Raw genomic sequence first — 26,846 nt, forward strand, 5'->3', positions numbered from 1 at the left:
GCAGCCCTAGCAAGGTACCATTCAGCACACAAAAGAATCAAGCTCAAGGTCAAAGGTCAAGGTAACAGCAAGGTCAAACATGAAATTCAACTAAACAACTTTCCTGGTCGCAATTTTTGAAAACTTTCCTCCAAATTTGGCATGAACATAGTGCCCATAAGCCATTACCTGGGATAAGCAATTGACCTTGACCTTCAGAGTTTCACTTCAGGTCATCTAAATAAGGTCAAACTTCAGGTTACAGCAAAACACGTCATGTAATACATCAAATTAAAGGGCTTAATGGGGAGATCCAGAAGATAGCAACGGTTTTAAGTTATGACATCATTTGATGATGTCCTCATGCAATAAACATGCAAAACTTTGATTTTTAAGGGTTTCATTTAACTTGCTGTGCAGCACAGTTTACATCACTCTCTTCCAACTTCACATATTGCAACCCTAGGAAGGAACCTTTCATCACACAAAAGGATCAAGGATTGAGTGTTGTTAGAAGGAAAGGTGATGTAACACAGTGGTAAACATACCCCTGTCCCAGCTTTTTTGCAATGTGTTGCAGGCATCCATTCAAAAAATGAGCAAATATTTGCACAAAACAAAAAAAAAGTCTTAGTTCGAACATTAAATACCTTGTCTTTGTGGTGTATTCAATTGAATATAGGTTGAAGAGGATTTACAAATCATTGTATTCTGTTTTTACTTACATTTCACACAACGTCCCAACTTCATTGGAATTTGGGTTGTAACTCGCTGTGCAGCAGTTTACATCGCAGACTCTTCCAGCTTCACATATAGCAACCCTAGGAAGATACCTTTCAGCACACAAAAGGATCACGCTCAAGGTCAAAGGTCAAGGTCACAGCAAGGTCAAACACTAAACACTGATTGGCCTTGTCCATAAGCCATTACCTGGGATAAGCAATTGACCTTGAACTTCAGGGTTTTCTTGAGGTCAAAAGTCACCTAAATTATGTCAAACTTCAGATTACAGCAAAACATGTCATGTAATACATCAAATAAAGGGCTTGATGAGAGGATCCAGGATATAGCAAAGGTTTTGTTATGATGTAATTTGATGATGTCATCACAAAAATTTGCAAAATTAAATTTTTTTTAGAGTGTGACAAAGCCTGTAAATCATCATTGCAGACTCTTGTAAAAATCACATGTAGCAGTCAAGATTGTCAAAAGGGTCAAGGTCAAGGTCACAACAAGGTCAAACACTAAATTCAACGAAAAAAAACTTTCCTGGTCGCAAGTTTTAAAATTTTGCCTCCAAATTTGGCATGGACACAGCGATAGGCCTTGCCCATAAGCCATTACCTGGGTTAAGCGATTGACCTTGATTTTCAGGGTTTTGCAGGTCAATCTTAAGATTACAGTAAAACATGGTGTGTTATACATCAAATTAAAGGGCTTGCTGAGGGGATCCAGAAGATAGTAAAGGTTTTAAGTTATTACGTCATTGAATGACATCATCATGAAATAAACATGCAACTTTAGATTTTTAAGGGTTTCATTTAACTCGCTGTGCAGCAGTTTACAATGCAGACTCTTGAAACTTCGCACATAGCAGCCCTAGCATGATACGGTTCAGTGCACAAAAGGATCAAGGTCAAAGGTCAAACACTAAATTCAATTAAACCACCTTCCTGGTCGCACATTTTGCCTCCAAATTTGGCATGGACACAGTGGCCTTGGCCATAAGCCATTACCTGGGATAAGCGATTGACCTTGATCTTCTGGGTGTCGCTTGAGGTCAAAGGTCACCTAAATTAGTTCAAACTTCAGATTACAGTCTGCATGTCCATGACAAGGAGAGGAACAGGTGAAAGCGCGCCCACGCTTAAGAGATGAGCAACTCCAGGCGACCTTGTTGACCCCCAGCGGTATACCTGGCCACGTGGACAGTTGCGTAATGAGAAAATGATCAGGGTTGCGGGACTGTCCTCACACAGACAGGAGCAGGAGTCAGATTTAGTCCCCGTGGGTCAGGGTCAGGGCAGTGCTGTTGGTGAGCTCACTGATGGAGGAGCTGGAGACAGGCGCTCTGGAGGCGCAGCGCAACGTAAGGCAGTGTGCCATGGTGTGTTATGACTGCGCACCCACGCTGGCTCCTGTGGGTGACACGGCTTAAGTGTCTGGCAGCTGCACTTTGCACCCGATTTTCCGGACATCACCGCAATACTCAGCCACTGGTTACCACCTGGCTGCTGCAGTTCTCCGTGCGCCCTCCACAGTGCGATGACATAACCTCCAAAATGTTTGAAGGGAGGAAAAATGCAATCTGTTCTTATTTATTTTTTTTAAAACGTTGAAAGTTTAAGTAGTTTCCCTTAACGTGGGGAAAAAGTCTCTTTGGTTTGTGCAAAGAGAGGGAAAGAAATCCGAGGATAACTGATTCTACCTGCTCAAAGTGATGTTAATCAGTGAAATCACCTCGTGGAGTGGGTGGTTGCAAAGAAAACCTGCACCCTCTTTGCCCTTTCTGGAACAGGTTTGAGACCTCTGCTCTAGGGGTTGGTCAGGTTAGGTCTTGCTAACCATGCTCTTTCTGATGCATGTCAAAATGTCTAGCTCTCCCACAGATTACTTTTTTACACCCCTCTCAAAGGATTTAACCACTACATCCTAAATGTGCACCTAGTTGTCCTGAAACATGTCTCTTGTCTTGATGTCAGAGAAGAGCTTTTTTTCCAAAACTAACAGATGGTTCTCCCTCTGAGGTCGAACTTGAAGTACTGTGCCAATGTACATTTTTTAAAAAGTAGCAGATAACTAAAGTGCAACAACTTAACTATAATTACCGTAGCAAAACTGAGGGTTGACGCAGGTTATGTGAGTGTCCTTATTTATTTATCAGAATTAGAAGCCAAAATAAAATAGCGAATTATGTTGAGACAAACACACAAAAGGTCTTAAAAGAGTTTGAGCATCTAATTTATTTTTCCAAATCAATGGAATATGGTACAACAGGAAAATACAGTCACCAAAATTCAAACAACTTTTTCTCTACAAGTAGTACACACAGGAAAAGTAAGATATATTTATCCAAAGATTAGACAGGTGTAGTTGAGTTCCATAACAGTTTTATCAGATAGATTAAACTGTTCACCAGAAAAAAAAGCAGTAACATTCCAAACATGAGGCCTAAAAGTGCGACAAACCACAAAAAAAGCTCAACTTTAGCTATCACGTTCTGATTATTGATCCGGTTTAGAAGTCCTTCTGCAGGTCTGAAGAACAAAAGAACAATTAGTCATAAAAATCAGGAAAAATCAGTCACTTTAATTTAGAGATTAAAAGCATGACTTACCACTCTTTTTGAGAAGTTCTCCTTTCCACGAGGAAGCCAACCCATCAAGAAAGTCATCAAAGAATTTCACATACTTTGCCAAGCTTGTTCTTTTATAATCTGTGAACAAAGGTAAATGGCAAGCGGAAACATTCTTTTGATCAGTTTATATATTTAAAAATGACAGTTTGGGGAGCAGTTGGGGGAGCTCAATAAAAATATGCAGAGGCAATTTATTAATTCATACGTATATCACCATAAGGTTTGGGCAGACAGATGAGACTTCATGAAAATTTTTAATGATGTTATTTATATTAATATAAACAGAAAAATCAAGTTCCTACAGGTTACAGTTGAATTACAATATGTTGAGGTAAGTTCATTTTACTATGAGCTGAATAACTGTATAAATGGGAGACAAAAGCATACATTTAGTGGGTCAGTCATCTTTATATTCCAAGTCTTATTCACCTCTAATCTTTCGTTTCACTGCTGCAATCTGCTCATTTTCTGTGTCTTTGACCTCTTCCACCTTTTCTTCTTCTTCACCCACTCTGGGACGATCCAGCTCCTCACAGATAGCACTAGAAAAATGACAAATATTTATATCAGACTTCATGGGTACAATAGCCACAGTAACATTTGGTGGGCAAAGTTTACGATCACTCATTGTCAACATGAATGTCTGAGCAACACTGGGCTATCAATCATTTCTTTAAAATTCATTTAGAGTTTCCTGAATAGTTGATTTTTGAGCATGGATGTCTTTCTTGGATGTCAGCCTCTCAGTCCATGTCAGTGTCAAACTTGGTTGGCTGTAGACGGTGACACAAACAGCTTCCAATTAATGGATAGGGTTTACCTGGGTGGTTCCCAGGTTATTCCTGATCATCCAAACCAATTTCCTCTCAGCTGAGAGCGACTGGTTGGGTGTTCTTCTCCAGCTTGGCAAAGTGAGTACACCCTGCACTGACTTGTAGTTTTGTACAATTGAGTACAGTTGTTTGAACTGATGATCTATTGATTGAGCCATTCTGAAAACTATCATCCTCTTTCTCAGATCTGCCCTGAGCTTCTTAGACTGTCATCATGCCATGTCTTACTCAACCCAATGAGTGTTGTCAAACATTCATCAGGGCTGTGAAAACGCCTTGGATCCAAGGAATTCCGTGGACTTCATCATATATCGTAGAGGGAGAGAGGGAAGATGGCGAGAAACACGGTTTGAAAAAGTTTAGTAAGGACAGCAATCTGTGGAATTGGCACTGTCTTGAATTTAAAGTTCATTGTCATTAACACAGATAAAAGAAACAGGAAACGCTCACTGCATCTTGTGCCCTCAAGAAACATGGTAAGAATTCTTTTGTCTATGGAAAATAAACGTGCTGTTCAAACAGGATTTCAGACAAGATAATGTGACTATTTTAAAATTAATGTAGACTCTTTCTTTGGAAAAAAAAAGACATTGTGGCTTTGAATGGCTCCCTGCCCTACCAGGCGGGATAAAACTATTGATCTCTGTTACGTTGCCTCCTCTTGGTTTTGGGATCACTATTTTGTGCATTTGCTGCCCTATTATAAGTCTCTGCTTAAGAGGGTGAAGGTCTCCACAAGAGAATTTAAGGACTGGAACAGTGATGCAGTGCTTTGCCTTCAGGAGTGCTATGAATGTACGGACTGGGACATATTTATAGAGGCATGTGGCGATAACCTGGATGAACTGGCGGATGTGATCTGCTCTTATGTGGTGTATTGTAGGGATATGTTGATTCCTACTAAAAAAGTGAAAATATATCCTAACAACAAACCCTGGGTTACAAAGTCTGTGAGAATCAGTTTACAATCTAAGAGAGAGGCTCATAGATCGGGGTCAGTTACGGAATTATGCAATGCTACTAAAGAAGTGAAAATGGTGCTGGAAAAGGCTAAGAGAAATTATGCAGGGAAAATAGAGGAAAAGATGGCAAATAAAAATTTTGGATCTGCTTGGTCGTGTATGAAAACGATAGTTGGGCTTCAGGAGCCCAAGTCCAGATCCATCACCTTGCTGAAGAACTATCAGACAGATGTTGAATTTGCTAATGCTCTGAATACTTTTTACACAAGGTTTGATATCTCAGATCACAGTTCAGAGATTAAGGAAATAAAGCATAAAGTGAAAGACAGTCAGCACTTTTTTATTTCTCAAAAAGAGGTAGAAAAATCTTTTTGTGCCCTCAAATCAAAATGTCAGGGCCCTGATAATGTTTGCAGTCGCCTCTTAAAAAATTGTGCTAAAGAGCTGAGTCCTATTTTCCAATTTATTTTCAATATGTCTCTGGAAATGCAAACTGTGCCAAATGTGTGGAAAGATGCTGTTGTTGTCCCTGCCACCAAAAATTGTACTCCAAAGGTTCTAAATGACTTTAGGCCTATAGCTTTGACATCCATTGTCATGAAAACCTTTGAGAAACTGGTGAGAACAGAAATTATTAATCAAGTTGGTGCCAAATTGGACCCTATGCAATTTGCCTATAGGCCAAATAGAGGGGTTGAGGATGCCACAGTCACTTTAATGAATTTGCTTTTTAGTCACCTTGAAGGGAAAGGTGCGCATGTCAGACTTTTATTTGTTGACTTTTCGTCTGCTTTTAACACAATTCAGCCGCACATTTTAGCCTCAAGACTTTTAGATCATTTTAATCTAAGTTGTAATCTTGTGGGCTGGATTCTGAGCTTCCTCACTAACAGGACACAAAAAGTGAGAGTGAATGGGGTCTTGTCTGAGCAGACCCAGTCCTCCATTGGGACACCACAAGGCAGTGCTATCTCTTCACTTTTGTATATTTTGTACACTGATCTCTGCAGAAGTTGGAGGGACGGGAGGACTATTCTTAAGTATGCAGATGACACTGTTATTGTCAGTTTGCTTCAGGACAGTGAGGTTGGCCACGGTCCTGTGGTTGATGATTTCTTGGATTGGTGCGAGAAGTCTTTTCTACAGATGAATGTATTGAAGACTAAAGACATGGTCATTGACTTTAGGAAGGGCTCCCACAAACATGGAGTAACTCTCCTAAAAGGTCAGGCCGTAGAAATTGTGAGCACCTATAAATATCTGGGTACTGTTATGGATGACAAACTCACTTTTGAGTCAAATTGTGAAGTGGTGTGTAAAAAAGGTCACCAGCGCTTGTTCTGTCTTAGAAAACTGGCATCCTTTCACATTGACAAATCTTTGTTAACAATGTTTTATCGTTGTTATATCGAATCTGTTTTATCTTTTTGTTTGGTGTCATGGTTTGGAAATTTGTCAGTTAAAAATAAAAACAGTCTGAATCAGATTGTAAAATGGGCGAGCAAAATCATTGGTGGAGAGACTCAGCTGTATCCAACCTCTCTGTACATGAGGCAGGTCCAGAGATTGGTTGAGGCAGTTCTAAAGGACGCCTCACATCCTCTTTTTGATCAGTTTGAACTGCTCCCTTCAGGACGGAGGTATAAAGTTCCTTTTTGTAGAACTAAGCGCTATAAGAGCACTTTTATTCCTGCTGCTATTAGTGTACTTAACAGACAACCTTGATTGTATATTTAATTAATTTATCCGCTTTTTTGCTTTGAGATGGCACACGCTCTGTGACTTTTGTTCTGGCGCCATGCTATTGGCCTGTACTTGCACTGCTTTATTGGTATTGTATTCTTATATTTTTTATATTGTATTTTTATATTTTTATTGTATTTTTATATTTTTAATTATATTTAGGGTATTTTTATCGGTTTTTATGTGTTATGTGATTGTTATGAATGGTGTGACTCACTGCCAAAACAAATTTACCTTTTGGTACAAATAAAGTAACCTTGAACCTTGAATGGATTTACAGGAATTTACACAATGATATAAGTGACTTTTTTTTTTTAAAATAAGGTATGTTATTGATATTTTACAATGATTTTCAAAATGTTCTACAAGCTTTAGCTGTTGTTTTAAAATGCTTTAACAGTCCTTTCAGTCTTCATGAATTTCATGTAGTTTAATTGTTCTGAATTAATGCATAATTTGGTTTACAATTAAAAGGAAAATCATTCCAGGTCCTACTTAGATGTCATATTCTGTTATTTTAACATTATCATTGACAGTTCAAATGAAAGTTTGAATCTAGGATCATTTAAATTGGCACTTCTTTTGAGATTTTATTCTTCCAGGAGATGCTGATAGTGCATCATTAGATACAAAATTAATTTGGTTTCTGGGGCCCCGTGGGCCCTAAACCCCTGCTCCTGGGGGGCTCCAACCCCCAGACCCACTGCAAATTTTCCTCGGATTTCACAATTTTCATTTTACAGCCCTGATTCATTTTCTATATCTGATTACTCCAATCAAGGTATTTCCCTCAGAATTTCTTTTTGACCTTGACCCAGTGGTAAATATATTAGGCACTCAGGAACACAAAAGATAAAGTTATGTAATGTGCTCATTATTTATGTAATCATTCTACTGTCCTGCGTTTGTGGTTTAACCCCCCCCCCCCCCCACCGCCCTACTTTTTACAGAACAATACACAAATATTTTTCATATTCAAGAATACCTAAAGATGCAAATCACTCAATTTCAGCTTCACTAACCATACCAATAACTGTGTGAGCACAAAACAAAATATTTGGGTATAAGCAAAATTTTATGTGTATATTTAATTTAATTAATTAATTTCATTTATATAGTGCCAAATCACAACAAAGCTGCCTCAAGACGCTTCACACAAGTAAGGCCATCCATCCATTTTCTTCCGCTTTATCCGGAGTCGGGTCGCAGGGGCAGCAGCTCAAGCAAAGCCGCCCAGATCTCCCGATCCACACACACCTCCCCCAGCTCCTCCGGGGGAACCCCAAGGCGTTCCCAAGCCAGCAGAGAGATGTAGTCCCTCCAGCGTGTCCTGGGTCTTCCCCGGGGCCTCCTCCCAATGGGATGTGCCCGGAACACCTCTCCAGCGAGGCGTCCAGGGGGCATCCGGAAAAGATGCCCAAGCCACCTCAACTGACTCCTTTCGACGTGGAGGAGCAGCGGCTCGACTCCGAGCTCCTCCCGCGTGACCGAGCTCCTCACCCTATCTCTAAGGGAGCGCCCAGCCACCCTGCGGAGGAAACTCATCTCGGCCGCTTGTACTCGCGATCTCGTTCTTTCGGTCATGAGCCAAATCTCATGACCATAGGTGAGGATCGGAACGTAGATCGATCGGTAAATCGAGAGCTTTGCCCCCCTACTCAGCTCTCTCTTCACCACGACGGTCCGATACAGCGACCGCATCATGCAGACGCTGCACCGATCCGTCTATCGATCCCATGTTCCATCTGTCCCTCACTCGCGAACAAGACCCCGAGATACCCAAACTCCTCCACTTGAGGCAAGGACACTCCACCGACCCGAAGAGGGCAAAGCACCCTTTTCCGGTCGAGAACCATGGCCTCAGATCTGGATGTGCTGATTTTCATCCCGGACGCTTCACACTCGGCTGCAAACCGCCCCAGTGCACGCTGAAGGCCCTGATTTGACGAAGCCAACAGAACCACATTGTCCGCAAACAGCAGAGACGAGATTCTGTAGTTCCCAAACCAGACCCCCTCTACACCCTGGCTGCGCCTAGAAATTCTGTCCATAAAAATAATGAACATAACCGGTGACAAAGGGCAGCCCTGGCGGAGGCCAACGTGCACTGGAAACAGGTTTGACTTACTACCGGCAATGCGAACCAAGCTCCTGCTGCGGTCGTACAGGGACCGGATAGCCCTTAGCAAAGGACCCCGGACCCCGTACTCCCGGAGCACTCCCCACAGGGTGCCCCGAGGGACACGGTCGAACGCCTTCTCCAGATCCACAAAACACGTGGACTGGTTGGGCGAACTCCCATGAACCCTCGAGCACCCGATCGAGCGTGTAGAGCTGGTCCAGTGTGCCGCGACCAGGACGAAAACCACACTGCTCCCCCTGAATCCGAGGTTCAACCATTGGTCGAATTCTCCTCTCCAGTACTCTGGAATAGACCCCACCGGGAAGGCTGAGGAGTGTGATCCCCTATAGTTGGAACACACCCTCCGGTCCCCCTTCTTAAACAGAGGGACCACCACCCCAGTCTGCCAATCCAGAGGCACTGTCCCCGATCGCCATGCGATGTTGCAGAGGCGTGTCAGCCAAGACAGCCCCACAACATCCAGAGACTTAAGGTACTCAGGATGGATTTCATCCACCCCAGGAGCTTTGCCACCGAGGAGCTTTCTAACCACCTCGGTGACTTCGGCCTGGGTAATGGATGAGTCCGCCTCTGAGTCCCCAGTCTCTGCTTCCTCTTCGGAAGACATGACGATGGGATTGAGTAAGGCCAAACCTTACCAATTTATTGTCAGAATCCTCACTGAAAGATCTCAGAGCGCATGAACCCACTTTTTTTCTTCAAAGTGTAAGTCCAGACACCCTGGTAAAGCATGTCCATGCAAAGGACACTGTGGCTTATGTGGCCCATGGGGGCCACTTAGTAACGCTCATTCATGCACCGCAGAACGGTAGTCCCATTAACCATCATTCAGACATTAAGAATCACAGAATTTTATACATTTTTTTTTTTAAATAAATGACACGTTGCCTTGATCAGAGCCGATTCTGGTGTGAAGCAGTGTGACCTATGAAAGCGTGATTCGTTAAAAAAAAAAAACTGTGCAGTGCACACAGAGATGGAGGTGAAGTCCTCCAAATAAATGTCAGATTTTTTTTTTATTCTTATTGCTGTTATCAAAATTATTACTAGTCAAAATCTGTAGGGCAGATGTCAGATTCTGATGCCTGACCCCAAGTAGCAGCTGGTGGTATTGATTTTTAAGACAAGATATTTTCAAGAGTTCATGAATTGGCTGTAGTGTTACATTATGGTTCACCAGGTGTAGCTAATAAACTGGCAACTGAGTGTATATTTCTAGCCAAAAATAACCTTGCTATTTCTCTCTCTCTCTCTCACACACACACACACACACACACACGAGTCACCTGTCATCAGATGACAATCAACGTATTTAATGATCACAAGTAGAACCACTACAAATTGTTGAGGCAGCCCTTCCGATCATGTTATTACTCCTTTAGGCTATATTAGAATCATGTCAAATCTATTTGAACCATTGAAATGCTTTAAAACTCACAGCTTATTGAGGCTGTTGAAGTTTAATGCAGCTGTTCAGCTGCTTGCTGCTAACTGCTCACTTCTTATTTTGAATTCAGCCTGTAAAACTAGCTTCGATTTTAAGCTTCAAATGCTCCAAAGCGCTTCAGGTGCAACATTTTCTTCAAATTGTGATTTGAATTTTGCATCACCACTCTTAGCTTCATAGTGGAGTAGAGCGGAGAAAGATATTCTTTTACTAAAACGGATCAAATCTAGGCTTGCATCTCAGATGTACCTTCTGGCAATTTGTAGCTAAACGTTCAGGTCTTCTTTTTAAGAAAATCCTCCTCTATACCACTTCACCATGAAGACGGATAACTGGTGATACAATATGCAAAGCTTGCACTGTGCACAGCTTCCCCAATCACAGCCACATAAGCCTATAACTTCTTCTGGGTTGTCTGACAGTCTTGGTAGCTTTCCTCACTCTTCTCCTTCTTGCACAGTCACTCAGTTTTGAGAACTGTCTACTCCATGCAGATTTACCATAGAGTGTGATACTGTTTGTATTTCTTCGTAATTGATGTAAATAAAGTCCAAGACATATTTAGTGGCAGCTTTACCATCAGAGAAATTCGTCCACAACTACCAAAAAGAGAGTCCAAGCTGTCATTGATGTTAATGGGGGCAACACACGGTATTAAGAACAGGGGTATATAAACTTTTGATCAGGGTCATTTGGGTAGTTTCTGTTGTCATTATGATTTAAAAAGAGTGAACACAGTTGTTTGACAATAAATGGCTTCACCCAACCACTAACCATGAGTGAAAAAAATAAAAATAAATAAAAATTCTGTTATAATTCATATTCTCTGAAAAATGTCCAAAAAACAAACAAACAAAAAACAAAACCTAAACTTCTGCCAGGGTATGTAAACTTTTGAGCACAACTGTAATTAGATGATTAGTGTGCTGTTAAATCACTATAAAAGCAAACATTTAGTCAGAATCAGAGAGTTCTGGCTGTGCTGGAATGGATACTGACATCCAAAGGAATGAAACGGTTCAAGGAAATCCTTGAAACCCAATACTGACACGACATTCACACCCACAGTGAGTGTATGTAAACATCTCACACAACTGTAAATTAAATTATGGCTTACCTGATTGTGGGGACTGCAAAAGGATCAAAGGTATCCAGTTCCTTGAGATTGATGGGAACTGAAATACGTCCTGTCCAGAGGTAAAAGAAAATGAGAGAAACCGAACCTTCAGTATGTGATGCCGACAATAACATCATCGTAACTTTGTCACATTAGATTTACGGTCACCTGTTTTGGGGTGAACACTGAAGGGGCTCTTAAGTAAATGGTTCACCCCTTTACTGACATTTACATCCAGCCGTGGATAACAATACTGTAACATGATTTCTTTCTCAAAGTGGTGGGGCTTTTTGCCAGTGGCCTGCAGGAAGGAAAACATGTAGTTTAATAAAAAAGCCAGGCTATCATTGCCAATATTTGACACCCGATTGTGTACGTTTTGACATAAAAAAAAATAAAAAAAAGATACCCAATTGGGGCCTGACAGTCAGTGTTGAAGGCATCGATGCCAGCTTCAAGACAGATTTTTTTTATGCCTTGGCCTCGCTATGCAATGACTCGGTCTTGGTTTCATGTGGCCTCGAAGAATAAGATGAGGCTGCTCATTTTTACTTATTTTTCAAGCCGTTTAGTAAGTACAATTTTTTTATAGCACCTTTCAGGATACAATCACAAAGTGCTTCACAGTAAAATTAAAATAAACACACAAATATTAAAAACAGCAACAACACGACACTAAGTGAAAGCAATCCTGTACAAATGAGTCTTGAGCTTCTTAAAAGCTCCAACAGAGTCCACAGAGCACAGATACAGTGGCAGTGCATTCCATAACGTGAGAGCTACCACTCCAAATGTAGTCTCCCTTTGGTTCTCAACCTTGACCTTACTTGCCAACAACCAAAAACAAAGCACACCATCCAGGGATAGACAGTAACATTTGTTCGCTCTGGGCATGGAAGACTCCATTGAATTTTGGAGGTGATCCAGGATATGGATTGGATTCTGGTTTAGGATTTCACTTTACATAGGCTTTGAAGGATTATGTCAAAACTACGTCACGGATTCTCACCAAATTTGCACCTTGGTTAGATAATCAGAGTATGGAAGACTCCACTGAATTTTGGAGGTGATCTAGATTCGGATTGGTGGACATCAGAAATCACTGACTGCTCTTGTGACTTTCTTTTTCAACATGCACACCACTGGCTTGAAGACAAGGAACTGTATATTTAAAGAGAATAAATTTATTCCACAGGATATAGCACAGTGTGATCACCCCTTTTTCCTCTCCTCTTTCCTCCTTTATCTTCCCATTTCCTCATTAATATAGCATATGTCTAGCTCCATTGATGCTCCACATCCAAACAGTTGGTGGTGGTAATGCTCCAAGTGGGTCTGAGGCATCGATCCAATTAAATTAATTTTCTTTGAGAACAGTCTATGAATCCTGAGTTACCCACCTATTTTTTTGCTTGTTTGCTTTGACAGGAATACTAATCACTAGACCTACCAAAACTACTTTCCTGTAAGTCTTTGTTTTTACAGTTATGCAGTTCTCACACAATCAATGGTGTTCCATTAGTTGGGGGGCAGAGTGAAATTGTTTTTATATGCCTTTGTATAATACTCGGCCTCGAGTGGACTCTGTGTTCACCTCAGAGATCCAGGACTCAGACTTGGCCTTTGCCTCAGGAGAGGTGGACTTGACTACAACACTGTTGACAACAGGTACAATCATTTGTAAAAATAGCCTTGCAGAACAATCTGAGCAATGGGGAAAGTTTTAAACATTTTTTTAAAACTGTGGCGTCGGTTGTGACATTGCGCGGTGCATGCACACACAAACCTGTTTCTGCTTGGCTAGAGCCTTGAGGATTCCCCAGCGGGTTTCAGGGTTTTTTTCACGTTGAAAGTGCGCCAGTAATTCTTTCCTAACATGTAAAGGCTAAATTAAGGTAAAATACGAGTATAATCATTGAAATATTTGTACATGGTGACAAGAATTTTCTAAACAGATGTAAAAAGCAATGTACGCCCAGAGTTACATCATTGTAGGGAAACTCATACACACAAAAAAAGCAAAACAAGCAAACAAACAAAAACAAGAAAATATTTGAGAAGATGTGCATTAAATGGATCGCAAGAAAAAAAAACTGTCGCTACCCCAAGAAACACAGCCGAGAATCATAGCTAAAATTGTACAGCTCACTATAAAAAGGATATCTTCAGGTACGAGTGCCAGCACTTTGTTTGTAGATTCCTTGCTTCCCAGAATGTCTTGATCATGTAGTGCATACTGAATGAAGTATTTCTCCACCACAGCCAAAGACTCTCTGTTGAGTTTACAAGCACATCCCTAAATTATCAACGCAGGCTAAAGGAGCCAACTTTCTCAACAACAGTCAGGAAAACTACCAAAACACAGTTACAAGAACTTTTAACAGGACCCTCACTGTGAGAATGATGTGATTCTTACGTGATAAAAGGATGAAGTAGATCAGACAACACTACTTTTTTCACCATCTCTTCGCCACCCTATAAACGGATGTGAATACAACATTACAACTTCGACTTTTAATAGCTTCGAATTTCTAAGTCATATCGAGCGCTAAACTAAAGTTGTGCTGAATTCTGCTGAAAGCATTTCCTGCTGATGGAAAGGTAATGGTAACAGTAACTAATAAAAATCTTCATTATCACCCAATCTGTAGATTCTATTCTTGATCATGAGATTAGATGTTTGGTATATAAAACGAGGCCAAACTCATATTTGAAAATTTAGTGTTTTGTTTAACCAAGGGTGTAGATAAATTTTAAAATTTCAGTAATATGAAACACATAAAAGCAGCAAAGCATTGACTGTAAGAACTGAATACACATTTTCACTTGATTAACAATTTTAAAAAATTACATGATGTTCAAAATTATTGCAATGTAGTTTTCTATCGACCAGCTACCGTAATAAACACTCCAGCTACAACACATTTCTTCAGTGTTTTTGTTTATGTAAATTGCTCATTATACGTACAAAACCAAACTAAAACTAAAGAGACTAAGCAGAATTATTAACATATTAATATATTAGACATTGTAGTTACAGTGGTCCCTCATTTATCACGAGAGTTACTTTCTAAAAAAATAGCCTGCAATACGCGAAATCCGCGAAGTAGTCAGCGTTATTTTTTACAATTATTATAGACGTTTTAAGGCTGTAAAACCCCTCACTACACACTTTATACACTTTTTTCAAACAGGCATTAACATTTTCTCACTTTTCTCTCATGTGTAAACACTCTCAAAGTTCAAACATTAGTAGAAAAATAAGACCAACCTGTTTTCAGGCCCAAACATTTTTTTGAGAAATAAAAATAGAACGTTTTCCTACAATTAATTATGATGGCTTTTAGAACTAACTAATTTATTTTTAACGATCAACCTACGAGGTTGGACACATAAGAAATTATTAATAGTGACTGACGAGTATTTCACAGTTCCTCTGATCGCACCTCTTTGTCCAGGTGCCGCGCCGCTGTTATGGGTAGTTGTTGGTGCTCTTTTTTCTTCTGGGTGAGGAGATTCTTATAAACAGACACGCAGAACACAATGCGCGTACTCTCCCTTCGCGGTGCTGCGACCGGCCTGCTTGATGAGGACGCAGAACACAATGCGCTGTAAAAAAAAAAAAAAAAAAAAAAAAAAAAAGCATGCAAAATTGGACTAAAAAAGTCCGCGAAACTGCGAGGCTGCGAAAGGTGAACCGCGTTATAGCGAGGGACCACTGTATACCAAACACAACCTGTTAAAATATCACACTCAACGCAGTAGAATTTGCCGAAAGAAATCAAAGCCTGAGTAGGTTGTTTATTTTGTTTGCTCCCGTTTTCTGACAGCTCATAGTGTTGCTCTTCAGTGTGATACACTATTGTTTTTCAATGTCCTGCATTACCTGGAGCTGCATGGAATAAAATAATACATATACTTGCATGTGGTATATACACACAGCCGTAATCATGTACCAAGAGATACAACAATAAACACGATAAACCAAGAAGTCAGATGCGTCAGATAGAAAATATGATTACCTTCACCAGGCTGAGGTATTCTGCAACTGCAGAGCGTGCTGCCACTGACAGCTTCCTGGCAGCTTCATCACAAACCCAACAATGAACTCCTCTCCTGCCAGAATAAACCCAGAGCAGGTGCTGGAAACCAAAGTCCTCTGGAAGACAAAAAAAAAAAGTCAGACTTAAAAAAAGATAGAATAATGTGTCAAACACATGCTTGGCAACAATAATACCTTTAAGAGCTCTATCCAGTATGTGAATAGCAATGGTCATCAGGGTCCAACACTTGGAGCAAATGTCTGCAGCACTAAAAAAAAAAAAACAATCAAACAGAAAAATAATGTGTTCACAATATTTCCAGGTTAAAACAGACTGATTCTTACTATAATGTAAAAAAATTGTACTTTTTTTTTCCACTGCTGCTGTTTTTGCTTGAGGTCATTACAGCGAGCTTGGTAAGAAGTGATTTTACAAGTTTCACACTGGCTGTTCTTCCTGACATGACTCCAGATGTACATGGACAGTGTGGGGCACAGGTGTCCTTGAACTGGCTACTTTCTGTTTGAGATGCATGTGCACTAAACGCTTGTCCCATTGTGGTGCACCTGTATAATGTCATAAGATGTTCCGTCAAAATAAACCATTTACCTGCAACAGCTTCTGACATCATCATAGTCTGTCATATCAATATCAAACACCAGCTCCTTCTCCAATGCCTGGAAGCTTCCAGACTTCACAGTGTTGTGCTGACTGGGCTGTGGGTGACAAAAATATAAATATCATAAATAAACACTAGAGCCGATATCATCATTCATTAGAATCAGCCGGTAATGAGCACCTCGCCATCTTGGCAGAGGGAAACGACCTTCCACGTGTCCAAATGACGTTCCACAATGTAAACAAAGTAATGTGATTGGTGTTTACACCACAAAATATAAATAGATTTTCAATGGGTGACCGGTTTACAAACACCTAGATGGTCCTGTCTGGTATCATGTGTTGCTGCCACGTCTACCACACGACTGAACCATTTTGCATGCTGGATGGCAACCTCCAAGGCAAACAACTGGTCCATCCTCACCAGGTAAAATGTGAGCCTCCACTCAGCCTTCTCCCATCTCTGGGGTCCTCAACACTGATTCACCTGTGTGCTGGATCATTGCTGATGTTCTCTCTCAATGCAAATGATATTCCTCATTTTAGTCTCCCTAAATAACCCGTAGAGTTTAGTGAGTCTAATTGGTTTAATCAGTAGTCTGAAGCATTGTTTAAATTAAACACTGGGATTCTCCGGGTCCACAGCAGTTCTAAGTCAGGTGTTACGCTCAGTAGACTGAGAAGACTAAGATAACGGCCTCTTTAAATGGCATGGAAGATTGCAAAATATACCAGAAATTGCTGGATGTTGCAAAACCGAAAGAATTCAGGCAAGGCATCTGGAACATATTTTGCATTTGGACAAGTCCAGCTCCTTCTTAGAAGCCATCTCTATAATATCCATATGGATCTGAACAGCCAGCTATACAAAAATAAATAAATAAAAATACAACAACAACAACAACAAAAACCTTGGGACTACAGTGACTTTACATCAGGGGTAGGCAACCTGTTCCAGAAAGAGCCATGAGGGTGCAGGTTTTCTTTGCAGCCACTGACTCCACCAGGTGATTTTACTGATTAATATCACTTTGAGCAGATGGAATCAGTTAATCAGTGAAATCACCTGGTGGAGTCAGTGGCTGCAAAGAAAACCTGCACCCTCATGGCTCTTTCTGGAACAGGTTGCCTACCCCTGCTTTACATCATTAAGGATCAGGAAGGAAGTCCAAATCAGTACCCAGGAATTAATAAACTTTTGTCCCAAAGATCCAAGAGAACCTGAGGATGACAATAAAGGAACTTAGTGGTCTGGTCTTTTGTAGTGATTTTGCTGAAACTGAATTGAACTGATGGAGTTAGAGGCGTCAACCAACGAGAACACCAAAATTGACAAAAAAAAAAAAAGGCTGTTGCTATTGATACTGTACCACACACAAATCACAAACTTGCTATTAGTACAGCACCCATTGTTATTTAAAACTACCCAATGTCACGCTTCATGCACAACCCTAATCCTAAGTTATGAACTTGAAATTTGTCAGTTTCCTCCTGTAGATACAGGTTGTATGTACAGTATACAGGACAAATCCTCCGTGACGTCACCTGTCACCCATAGGTTTTCTGAAGAGACCCAGCAGAGCCACTTTGAATCTCACAAAGTGCTGCTCTGGGTGTCATCAAGTTGGCAGTGCTTACTCAGCCAAGACCCTGAGTGACCTGGGCAGGACAAATGAAATCAAAACATGGCCCCATCTCAGAGTTACCAAACAAGTTAAAGCTAACAATATAACCTTGGTTTGGTGTTTTATTAAAGCATGTTTTTGTGGACTGTGTGATAGTTTTGATATGTGGCTTGGGTTTTGGGTATTAAAAATTATGACCAGTTTATTTCCTCAGTGACTGTAGGTTAACTGGACCTAACATCAGCTGCAATGACTGCCAACATTCAATGATGGAGCAGGAAACTAGCTATAGAGACAAAAACCATTTCTTGTACCAGGCTGTAAACATATTTTTGCTTCTCTAAAGTTGGACATTTTAACGTGGGCTTCTATAGGAGTCTGCTCACTTTTTGAGCCAGCTTCAAGCAGCCACTCCTCATCGGGTAAGCTTCATTTTAGATTGGTGGTGGTTAAGGCTTGGGTACAGCTTCGATGCTGTGATGTCTCTCTTTACCTCACGATAATCAGGGTGGTTTCTTATTAGATACTGCGCCATCAAGGCAGTTTCTTATAGGTTCCCGTACAAGGAAAAACAGGACTACAGTACTATAGCAACATTGTTTTTAGCTCTGGATCTACAGCAGCAGTCTACAGGTTGTGTGGATTTGCAGAAAGCTGCAGTGGGACCAGTGAAGAATAACATCATGAAGTCATACCCGGTGGCTGTATACGGCACCAATGTCGATCTTGTAAGGGTTCATCTTCTGCATTTCCTTCTCCAGCTCACTCTGTGTGCTGAAAGACTGGTAGCGGACATAGATGTCATCTTTGAGTGTGAAGGAGAACTCTCGATTGTGAAAGTAGTTCTTCTGCACTGGAATAGTGCAAGAAAAAAAAAAGATAATGTCAGCCAGATAATCTTGTGCTGTTGATTCTTTGTCTGAGGCATTGAGGCGAAATACCGGTTAACAGGAATTAATATAGTGTCAGCAGTGGAAGAAGACAAACTTTATTTGAAGTGGTGCAGCAACAGAACACGTTTAGCCTCACGAAACAAATAATTCATAATTCATTTTATTGTGTAAAATATTTGTATACATGATTGTATATATTGACACATCATAATACATCATAACATAACAATAAAAACAGCTATTAACATTTTAAAATCTGGTGGCATTATGGTATCTATACTCGAAGATAAGACCACTTCAGGTGGCAAACTGTTCCAAATCTTTACTGCTCGGTTACTAAAGAAATTTTTTTTCTCACATTCAATCTAGATCTGTTAACTTCCAAGCTCAGTTCATGGCCTCTAAGGCCAGGCTCATTTCGAAAAATACAGCGGGGTCAACATTCACAAAGCAATGCAAAATTTTACATATTTCAATCAAATCACCTCGGGTTCGTCTGTCTTCAAGACTTGAGACCCAGTTACAAGAACCTATCCTCATAAGGCATTTTTTTTTTTAATTCTGGAACCAATTTAGTGGCCCTTCTCTGTACTTTCGCTAAAATATTTTTGTCTTTCTGCAAAGATGGTGACCACTCACCTCCTCCATAATTCAGCCAGCGATAATACTGGGAAAAAGGAAACAACCGTTTGTAGTACAGCGGTAAAAAGTCCGGCAAACAAGCTGGGTCGTATGCTGATGTCGGCATTACGGCTCTGATAATTCTATAAAATACACGAAAAGCGCCGAAAGTCAACACTGCAGACTACCAGGTCTTCACAGAGGACAGCGCGGGAAATATCTGAAAGAAAAACAAAACCAGTAAGGCGTGGTTTAGGTAGTGACGTTTACGGAACTATGAAATTAAATTATTAATTAAATTATTAATGGCTTTATTCTCTCAGTGAAGGCGGAAGTACATATCGAGGAGTAGCTACGAATCCAAACAGTATTAGAAAACTCGCCAAACCTTGTAGTTACAGTTTTGTTTTTGACAGAAAATGCGGAAGTGGTTTGCGAAGACTGCTTCATGGGATTTGTAGTCATTCGCGATTTTTTTTTCTTCTGTCTTTTTAAAACTCCCAGTTCTGTCCATAGAATGTATATCTACGGGGTTTGTCGAAAATATATGATCCAACGTTCTTGAAATTATTGTCATCATTTACTTGCATGTAGTTTTCTTGCGTTTGCTTACTTTGAGAAACATTTACATCAAAGTACGAACCCATGAACTACAATTTTATTGTTTTGTCAAGCAACCACAAATCCATCACCAGAAAAGCATCGAAGAAAGTATACGTGCCCAGCACCTGTAATATTTTGTTTTCAAAGATATTATTATTATTGCTCCGTCTCTCCACTACCCCCCCAATGCACATCCAAAATCTAAAATTTAATAATTGTTAAAAAGTAAAAGCTAATTGCCAAATAGACCCACATCTTTGTGTTCGGGTTTAGAGTTATACAGTGACAGAACAAAGAGTTATATAGAAACTGTATAGTTTCATCAGATGCTTCATACAGTTTTGTATTGTACTCTCTCTCCTCCGCCTTTAGAGGACAGTAGAGGCTTAGGCATCATTTTGCAGAGTTGACATTGACACCCAGCCTGTTTTTAGGAAATGTGATCTCTTCATATTTGGTCAGTGATACTGAAATGCTCAAATACGTCACAGTACAAAAAGGTGAGGATGGAATGTTCAAATTCCATCATTACATCAACAGCATGAACAATACATTCAGTTTCAGGGGAACAATGAAAACATTTGGAACCCCCCCCCCCCCCCCCCCCCAAAAAAAAAGATAAAAAGAAATGTGTAAGTTATGGTATTACCAAAAGCATTATGTGCAAGGAAAAGTCTTAATTTGACTACACAGTGCATCCGGAAAGTATTCACAGTGCTTCACTTTTTCTACAATTTATGTTCCAGCCTTATTACAAAAAGAAGCAAATTAGTTTTTTCCCCTCAAAATTCTACTCACAACACCCTATAATGACAACATGAAAAAGTTTTTTTTTTTTTTTTTTGCAAATTTATTAAAATAATAATAATAATAAAAAACTAAGAAATTACATCTACATAAGTATTCACAGTCTTTGCCAATACTTTGTTGATGCACTTTTGGCTCCAAGTACCGCCTCAAATCTTCTTGAATATGATGCCACAATCTTGGAGCAGCTATCTTTGGCCAGTTTTGCCCATTCTTCTTTGGAGCACCTCTCAAGCTGCATCAAGTTGGATGGGGAGCGTCAGTGCACAGCCATTTTCAGCTCTCTCCAGAGATGTTCAATCAGATTCAGGTCTGGGGTCTGGCTGGGCCACTCAAGGACATTCACAGAATTGTCCTGAAGCCACTCATTTGATATCTTGGCTGTGTGCTAAGGATCATTGTTCTGCTGAAAGATGAACTGTCGCCCCACTCTGGGATTAAGAGCACTCTGGAGCAGGTTTTCATCCAGGATGTCTCTGTACGTTACTGCATTCATTTTTCCCTCAGTTGTAGTCTTCCAGTTCCTGCCGCTGAAAAACACCGCCACGGCATGATGCTGCCACCACCATGCTTCACTGTAGGGATGGTGACTGATTTCCTTCAAACATGACCCCTGGCTTTCACACCAATGCAGTTCTATCTTTGTCTCATCAGACCAGAGAGTTTTGTTTCTCATGGTCTGAGAGTCCTTCAGGTGCCTTTTGGCACACTCCAGGCAGGCTTCCATGTGCCTTTTACTAAGGAGCGGCTTCCATCTGGCCACTTTGCCATACAGGCCTGATTGGTGGATTGCTGCAGAGATGGTTGTCCTTCTGGAAGGTTCTCCTCTCTCCACAGAGGAATGGTGGAGCTCTGACAGAGTGACCATTGGGTTCTTGACATCCTACTGGTGGTTGGCTCTCACTGCAGTATTGTATCACTTCCTGTTCCGGAGCACAGCAGTGTTTTGCTGTATCTGTTAGCTGTTTAATCTGCGTAGTTAGATTGATCTAGATAACTAGATAACGATTTCACAGTGTAATCTTCACGTGCCTTAACTAAAGCACTCCCTCTGCTGAATCACCTCTAAATTATTTACACATTATTCACTTTGTGTGTTTTTAGGAATCCGCTAGCTTAGCGCATCTACTAGCTCTTAGCTGGTTTAGCATGGCAGCTTCACCTGTCTCTCCCGCACTTTTCTTCTCTGGGTGTGAAATGTTTAGTTATTCCTCGGCCTCCTTTAGCAGTAATGGTACTTGTAATAAGTGTGGCTTATTCGTAGCTTTGGAGGCCAGGCTGGGCGAATTGGAGACTCGGCTCCGCACCTTGGAAAATCCTACAGCTAGCCAGGCCCCTGTAGTTAGTGCGGACCAAGGTAGCTTAGACGCCGTTAGCTGTCCCCCAGCAGATCCCGAGCAGCCGGGAAAGCAGGCCGGTTGGGTGACTGTGAGGAGGAAGCGTAGTCCTAAACAGAAGCCCCCTGTACACCACCAACCCGTTCACATCTCTAACCGTTTTTCCCCACTCGGCGACACACCCGCCAAGGAACAAACTCTGGTTATTGGCGACTCTGTTTTGAGAAATGTGAAGTTAGTGACACCAGCAACCATAGTCAATTGTCTTCCGGGGGCCAGAGCAGGCGACATTGAAGGAAATTTGAAACTGCTGGCTAAGGCTAAGTGCAAATTTGGTAAGATTGTAATTCACGTCGGCAGCAATGACACCTGGTTACGCCAATCGGAGGTCACTAAAATTAATATTGAATCGGTGTGTAACTTTGCAAAAACAATGTCCCAGTCTGTAGTTTTCTCTGGGCCCCTCCCCAATCGGACCGGGAGTGACATGTTTAGCCGCATGTTTTCCTTGAATTGCTGGCTGTCTGAGTGGTGTCCAAAAAATGAGGTGGGCTTCATAGATAATTGGCAAAGCTTCTGGGGAAAACCTGTTCTTGTTAGGAGAGACGGCATCCATCCCACTTTGGATGGAGCAGCTCTCATTTCTAGAAATCTGGCCAATTTTATTAAACCCTCCAAACCGTGACTATCCAGGGTTGGGACCAGGAAGCAGAGTTGTAGTCTTACACACCTCTCTGCAGCTTCTCTCCCCCTGCCATCTCCCCAATACCCCATCCCCGTAGAGACGGTGCCTGCCCCCAGACCACCAACAACCAGTAAAAATCTATTTAAGCATAAAACTTCAAAAAGAAAAAATAATATAGCACCTTCAACTGCACCACAGACTAAAACAGTTAAATGTGGTCTATTAAATATTAGGTCTCTCTCTTCTAAGTCCCTGTTAGTAAATGATATAATAATTAATCAACATATTGATTTATTCTGCCTTACAGAAACCTGGTTACAGCAGGATGAATATGTTAGTTTAAATGAGTCAACACCCCCGAGTCACACTAACTGTTAGAATGCTCGTAGCACAGGCCGAGGGGGAGGATTAGCAGCAATCTTCCACTCCACCTTATTAATTAATCAAAAGCCCAGACAGAGCTTTAATTCATTTGAAAGCTTGATTCTTAGTCTTGTCCATCCACATTGGAAGTCCCAAAAACCAGTTTTATTTGTTGTTATCTATCGTCCACCTGGTCGTTACTGTGAGTTTCTCTGCGAATTTTCAGACCTTTTGTTTGAATTAGTGCTTAGCTCAGATAAGATAATTATAGTGGGTGATTTTAACATCCACATAGATGCTGAGAATGACAGCCTCAACACTGCATTTAATCTATTATTAGACTCAGTTGGCTTCACTCAAAATGTAAATGAGTCCACCCACCACTTTAACCATACTTTAGGTCTTGTTCTGACTTATGGTATGGAAATTGAAGACCTAACAGTATTCCCTGAAAACCCCCTTCTGTCTGATCATTTCTTAATAACATTTACATTTACTTTAATGGACTACCCAGTAGTGTGGAATAAGTTTCATTACAGTAGAAGTCTTTCGGAAAGCGCCGTAAATAGGTTTAAGGATATGATTCCTTCTTTGTTATGTTCTCCAGTGCCATATACCAACACAGTACAGAGTAGTTACCTAAACTCTGTGAGTGAGATAGATTATCTCGTCAATAGTTTTACATCCTCATTGAGCACAACTTTGGATGCTGTAGCTCCTCTGAAAAAGAGAGCCTTAAATCAGAAGTGCCTGACTCCGTGGTATAACTCACAAACTCGCAACTTAAAACAGATAACCCGTAAGTTGGAGAGGAAGTGACATCTCACTAATTTAGAAGATCTTCACTTAGCCTGGAAAAAGAGTCTGTTGCTCTATAAAAAAGCCCTCTATAAAGCTAGGACATCTTACTACTCATCACTAATTGAAGAAAATAAGAACAACCCCAGGTTTCTTTTCAGCACTGTAGCCAGGCTGACAAAGAGTCAGCGCTCTATTGAGCCGAGTATTCCTTTAACTTTAACTAGTAATGACTTCATGACTTTCTTTGCTAATAAAATTTTAACTATTAGAGAAAAAATTACACATAACCATCCCAAAGACATATCGTTATCTTTGGCTGCTTTCAGTGATGCTGGTATTTGGTTAGACTCTTTCTCTCCGATTGTTCTGTCTGAGTTATTTTCATTAGTTACTTCCTCCAAACCATCAACATGTCTATTAGACCCCATTCCTACCAGGCTGCTCAAGGAAGCTCTACCATTAATTAATGCTTCGATCTTAAATATGATCAATCTATCTTTATTAGTTGGCTATGTACCACAGGCTTTTAAGGTGGCAGTAATTAAACCATTACTTAAAAAGTCATCACTTGACCCAGCTATCTTAGCTAATTATAGGCCAATCTCCAACCTTCCTTTTCTCTCAAAAATTCTTGAAAGGGTAGTTGTAAAACAGCTAACTGATCATCTGCAGAGGAATGGTCTATTTGAAGAGTTTCAGTCAGGTTTTAGAATTCATCATAGTACAGAAACATCATTAGTGAAGGTTACAAATGATCTTCTTATGGCCTCAGACAGTGGACTCATCTCTGTGCTTGTTCTGTTAGACCTGAGTGCTGCTTTTGATACTGTTGACCACAAAATTTTATTACAGAGATTAGAGCATGCCATAGGTATTAAAGGCACTGCGCTGCGGTGGTTTGAATCATATTTATCTAATAGATTACAATTTGTTGTTAACTTCCAAGCTCAGTTCATGGCCTCTAAGGCCAGGCTCAGTTCGAAAAATACAGCGGGGTCAACATTCACAAAGCCATGCAAAATTTTACATATTTCAATCAAATCACCTCGGGTTCGTCTGTCTTCAAGACTTGAGACCCAGTTACAAGAGCCTATCCTCATAAGGCATTTTCACAGTATTCACAGTGCTTCACTTTTTCTACAATTTATGTTCCAGCCTTATTACAAAAAGAAGCAAATTAGTTTTTTCCCCTCAAAATTCTACTCACAACACCCTATAATGACAACATGAAAAAGTTTTTTTTTTGCAAATTTATTAAAATAATAATAATAATAAAAACTAAGAAATTACATCTACATAAGTATTCACAGTCTTTGCCAATACTAGTTAATAGTTGTAAAACAGCTAACTGATCATCTGCAGAGGAATGGTCTATTTGAAGAGTTTCAGTCAGGTTTTAGAATTCATCATAGTACAGAAACATCATTAGTGAAGGTTACAAATGATCTTCTTATGGCCTCAGACAGTGGACTCATCTCTGTGCTTGTCCTGTTAGACCTCAGTGCTGCTTTTGATACTGTTGACCACAAAATTTTATTACAGAGATTAGAGCATGCCATAGGTATTAAAGGCACTGCGCTGCGGTGGTTTGAATCATATTTATCTAATAGATTGCAATTTGTTCATGTAAATGGGGAGTCTTCTTCACAGATTAAGGTTAATTATGGAGTTCCACAAGGTTCTGTGCTAGGACCAATTTTATTAACTTTATACATGCTTCTCTTAGGCAGTATTATTAGAAAGCATTGCTTCAATTTCCATTGTTACGCAGATGATACCCAGCTTTATCTATCCATGAAGCCAGAGGACACACACCAATTAGTTAAATTGCAGGATTGTCTTACAGACATAAAGACATGGATGACCTCTAATTTCCTGCTTTTAAATTCAGATAAAACTGAAGTTATTGTGCTTGGCCCCACAAATCTTAGAAACATGGTGTCTAACCAGATCCTTAGTCTGGATGGCATTACCCTGACCTCTAGTAATACTGTGAGAAATCTTGGAGTCATTTTTGATCAGGATATGTCCTTCAATGCGCATATTAAGCAAATATGTAGGACTGCTTTTTTGCATTTGCGCAATATCTCTAAACTTAGAAAGGTCTTGTCTCAGAGTGATGCTGAAAAACTAATTCATGCATTTATTTCCTCTTGGCTGGACTATTGTAATTCATTATTGTCAGGTTGTCCTAAAAGTTCCCTGAAAAGCCTTCAGTTAATTCAAAATGCTACAGCTAGGGTACTGACGGGGACTAGAAGGAGAGAGCATATTTCACCCATATTGGCCTCTCTTCATTGGCTTCCTGTTAATTCTAGAATAGATTTTAAATTTCTTCTTCTTACTTATAAGGTTTTGAATAATCAGGTCCCATCTTATCTTAGGGACCTCATAGTACCATATCACCCCAATAGAGCGCTTCGCTCTCGGACTGCAGGCTTACTTGTAGTTCCTAGGGTTTGTAAGAGTAGAATGGGAGGCAGAGCCTTCAGCTTTCAGGCTCCTCTCCTGTGGAACCAGCTCCCAATTCGGATCAGGGAGACAGACACCCTCTCTACTTTTAAGATCAGGCTTAAAACTTTCCTTTTTGCTAAAGCTTATAGTTAGGGCTGGATCAGGTGACCCTGAACCATCCCTTAGTTATGCTGCTATAGACTTAGACTACTGGGGGGTTCCCATGATGCACTGTTTCTTTCTCTTTTTGCTCTGTATGCACCACTCTGCATTTAATCATTGGTGATTGATCTCTGCTCTCTTCCACAGCATGTCTTTTTCCTGGTTCTCTCCCTCAGCCCCAACCAGTCCCAGCAGAAGACTGCCCCTCCCTGAGCCTGGTTCTGCTGGAGGTTTCTTCCTGTTAAAAGGGAG

General features: G+C 40.6%; 1 protein-coding gene across 1 annotated transcript; it reads right to left on the reverse strand.

Annotated features, from left to right (window-relative positions):
• Positions 1-2,922: 2,922 nt before the first annotated feature.
• On the reverse strand, positions 2,923-19,617 carry prim1 (DNA primase subunit 1). The gene is made up of 13 exons (XM_034172834.1): positions 19,401-19,617; positions 18,564-18,721; positions 16,235-16,341; positions 15,820-15,893; positions 15,605-15,741; positions 13,999-14,057; positions 13,746-13,855; positions 13,369-13,460; positions 11,751-11,883; positions 11,583-11,652; positions 3,767-3,879; positions 3,317-3,415; positions 2,923-3,236 (listed from the first exon to the last, which is right to left on the reverse strand). The coding sequence occupies exons 1-13, from the start codon at positions 19,507-19,509 to the stop codon at positions 3,217-3,219; spliced, it is 1,281 nt and encodes a 426-aa protein (XP_034028725.1). The 5' UTR covers positions 19,510-19,617; the 3' UTR covers positions 2,923-3,216.
• Between the last annotated feature and the right edge of the window lie 7,229 nt (positions 19,618-26,846).

Source organism: Thalassophryne amazonica, chromosome 6 (assembly GCF_902500255.1).
Source record: "Thalassophryne amazonica chromosome 6, fThaAma1.1, whole genome shotgun sequence".
NCBI lineage: Eukaryota > Metazoa > Chordata > Actinopteri > Batrachoidiformes > Batrachoididae > Thalassophryne > Thalassophryne amazonica.

What these genes read in the sequence shown, in the direction of transcription:
- prim1 (XM_034172834.1), bottom strand. Translation starts at nt 19,509, where the DNA reads ATGCCGACATCAGCATACGACCCAGCTTGTTTGCCGGACTTTTTACCG. An exon ending in CTACTTCATCCTTTTATCAC is followed by an intron (nt 13,856 to 13,998) that starts GTAAGAATCACA and finishes TAAACTCAACAG; the next exon opens with AGAGTCTTTGGCTGTGGTGG. An exon ending in TTTGCAGTCCCCACAATCAG is followed by an intron (nt 3,880 to 11,582) that starts GTAAGCCATAAT and finishes TCATTTTTCTAG; the next exon opens with TGCTATCTGTGAGGAGCTGG.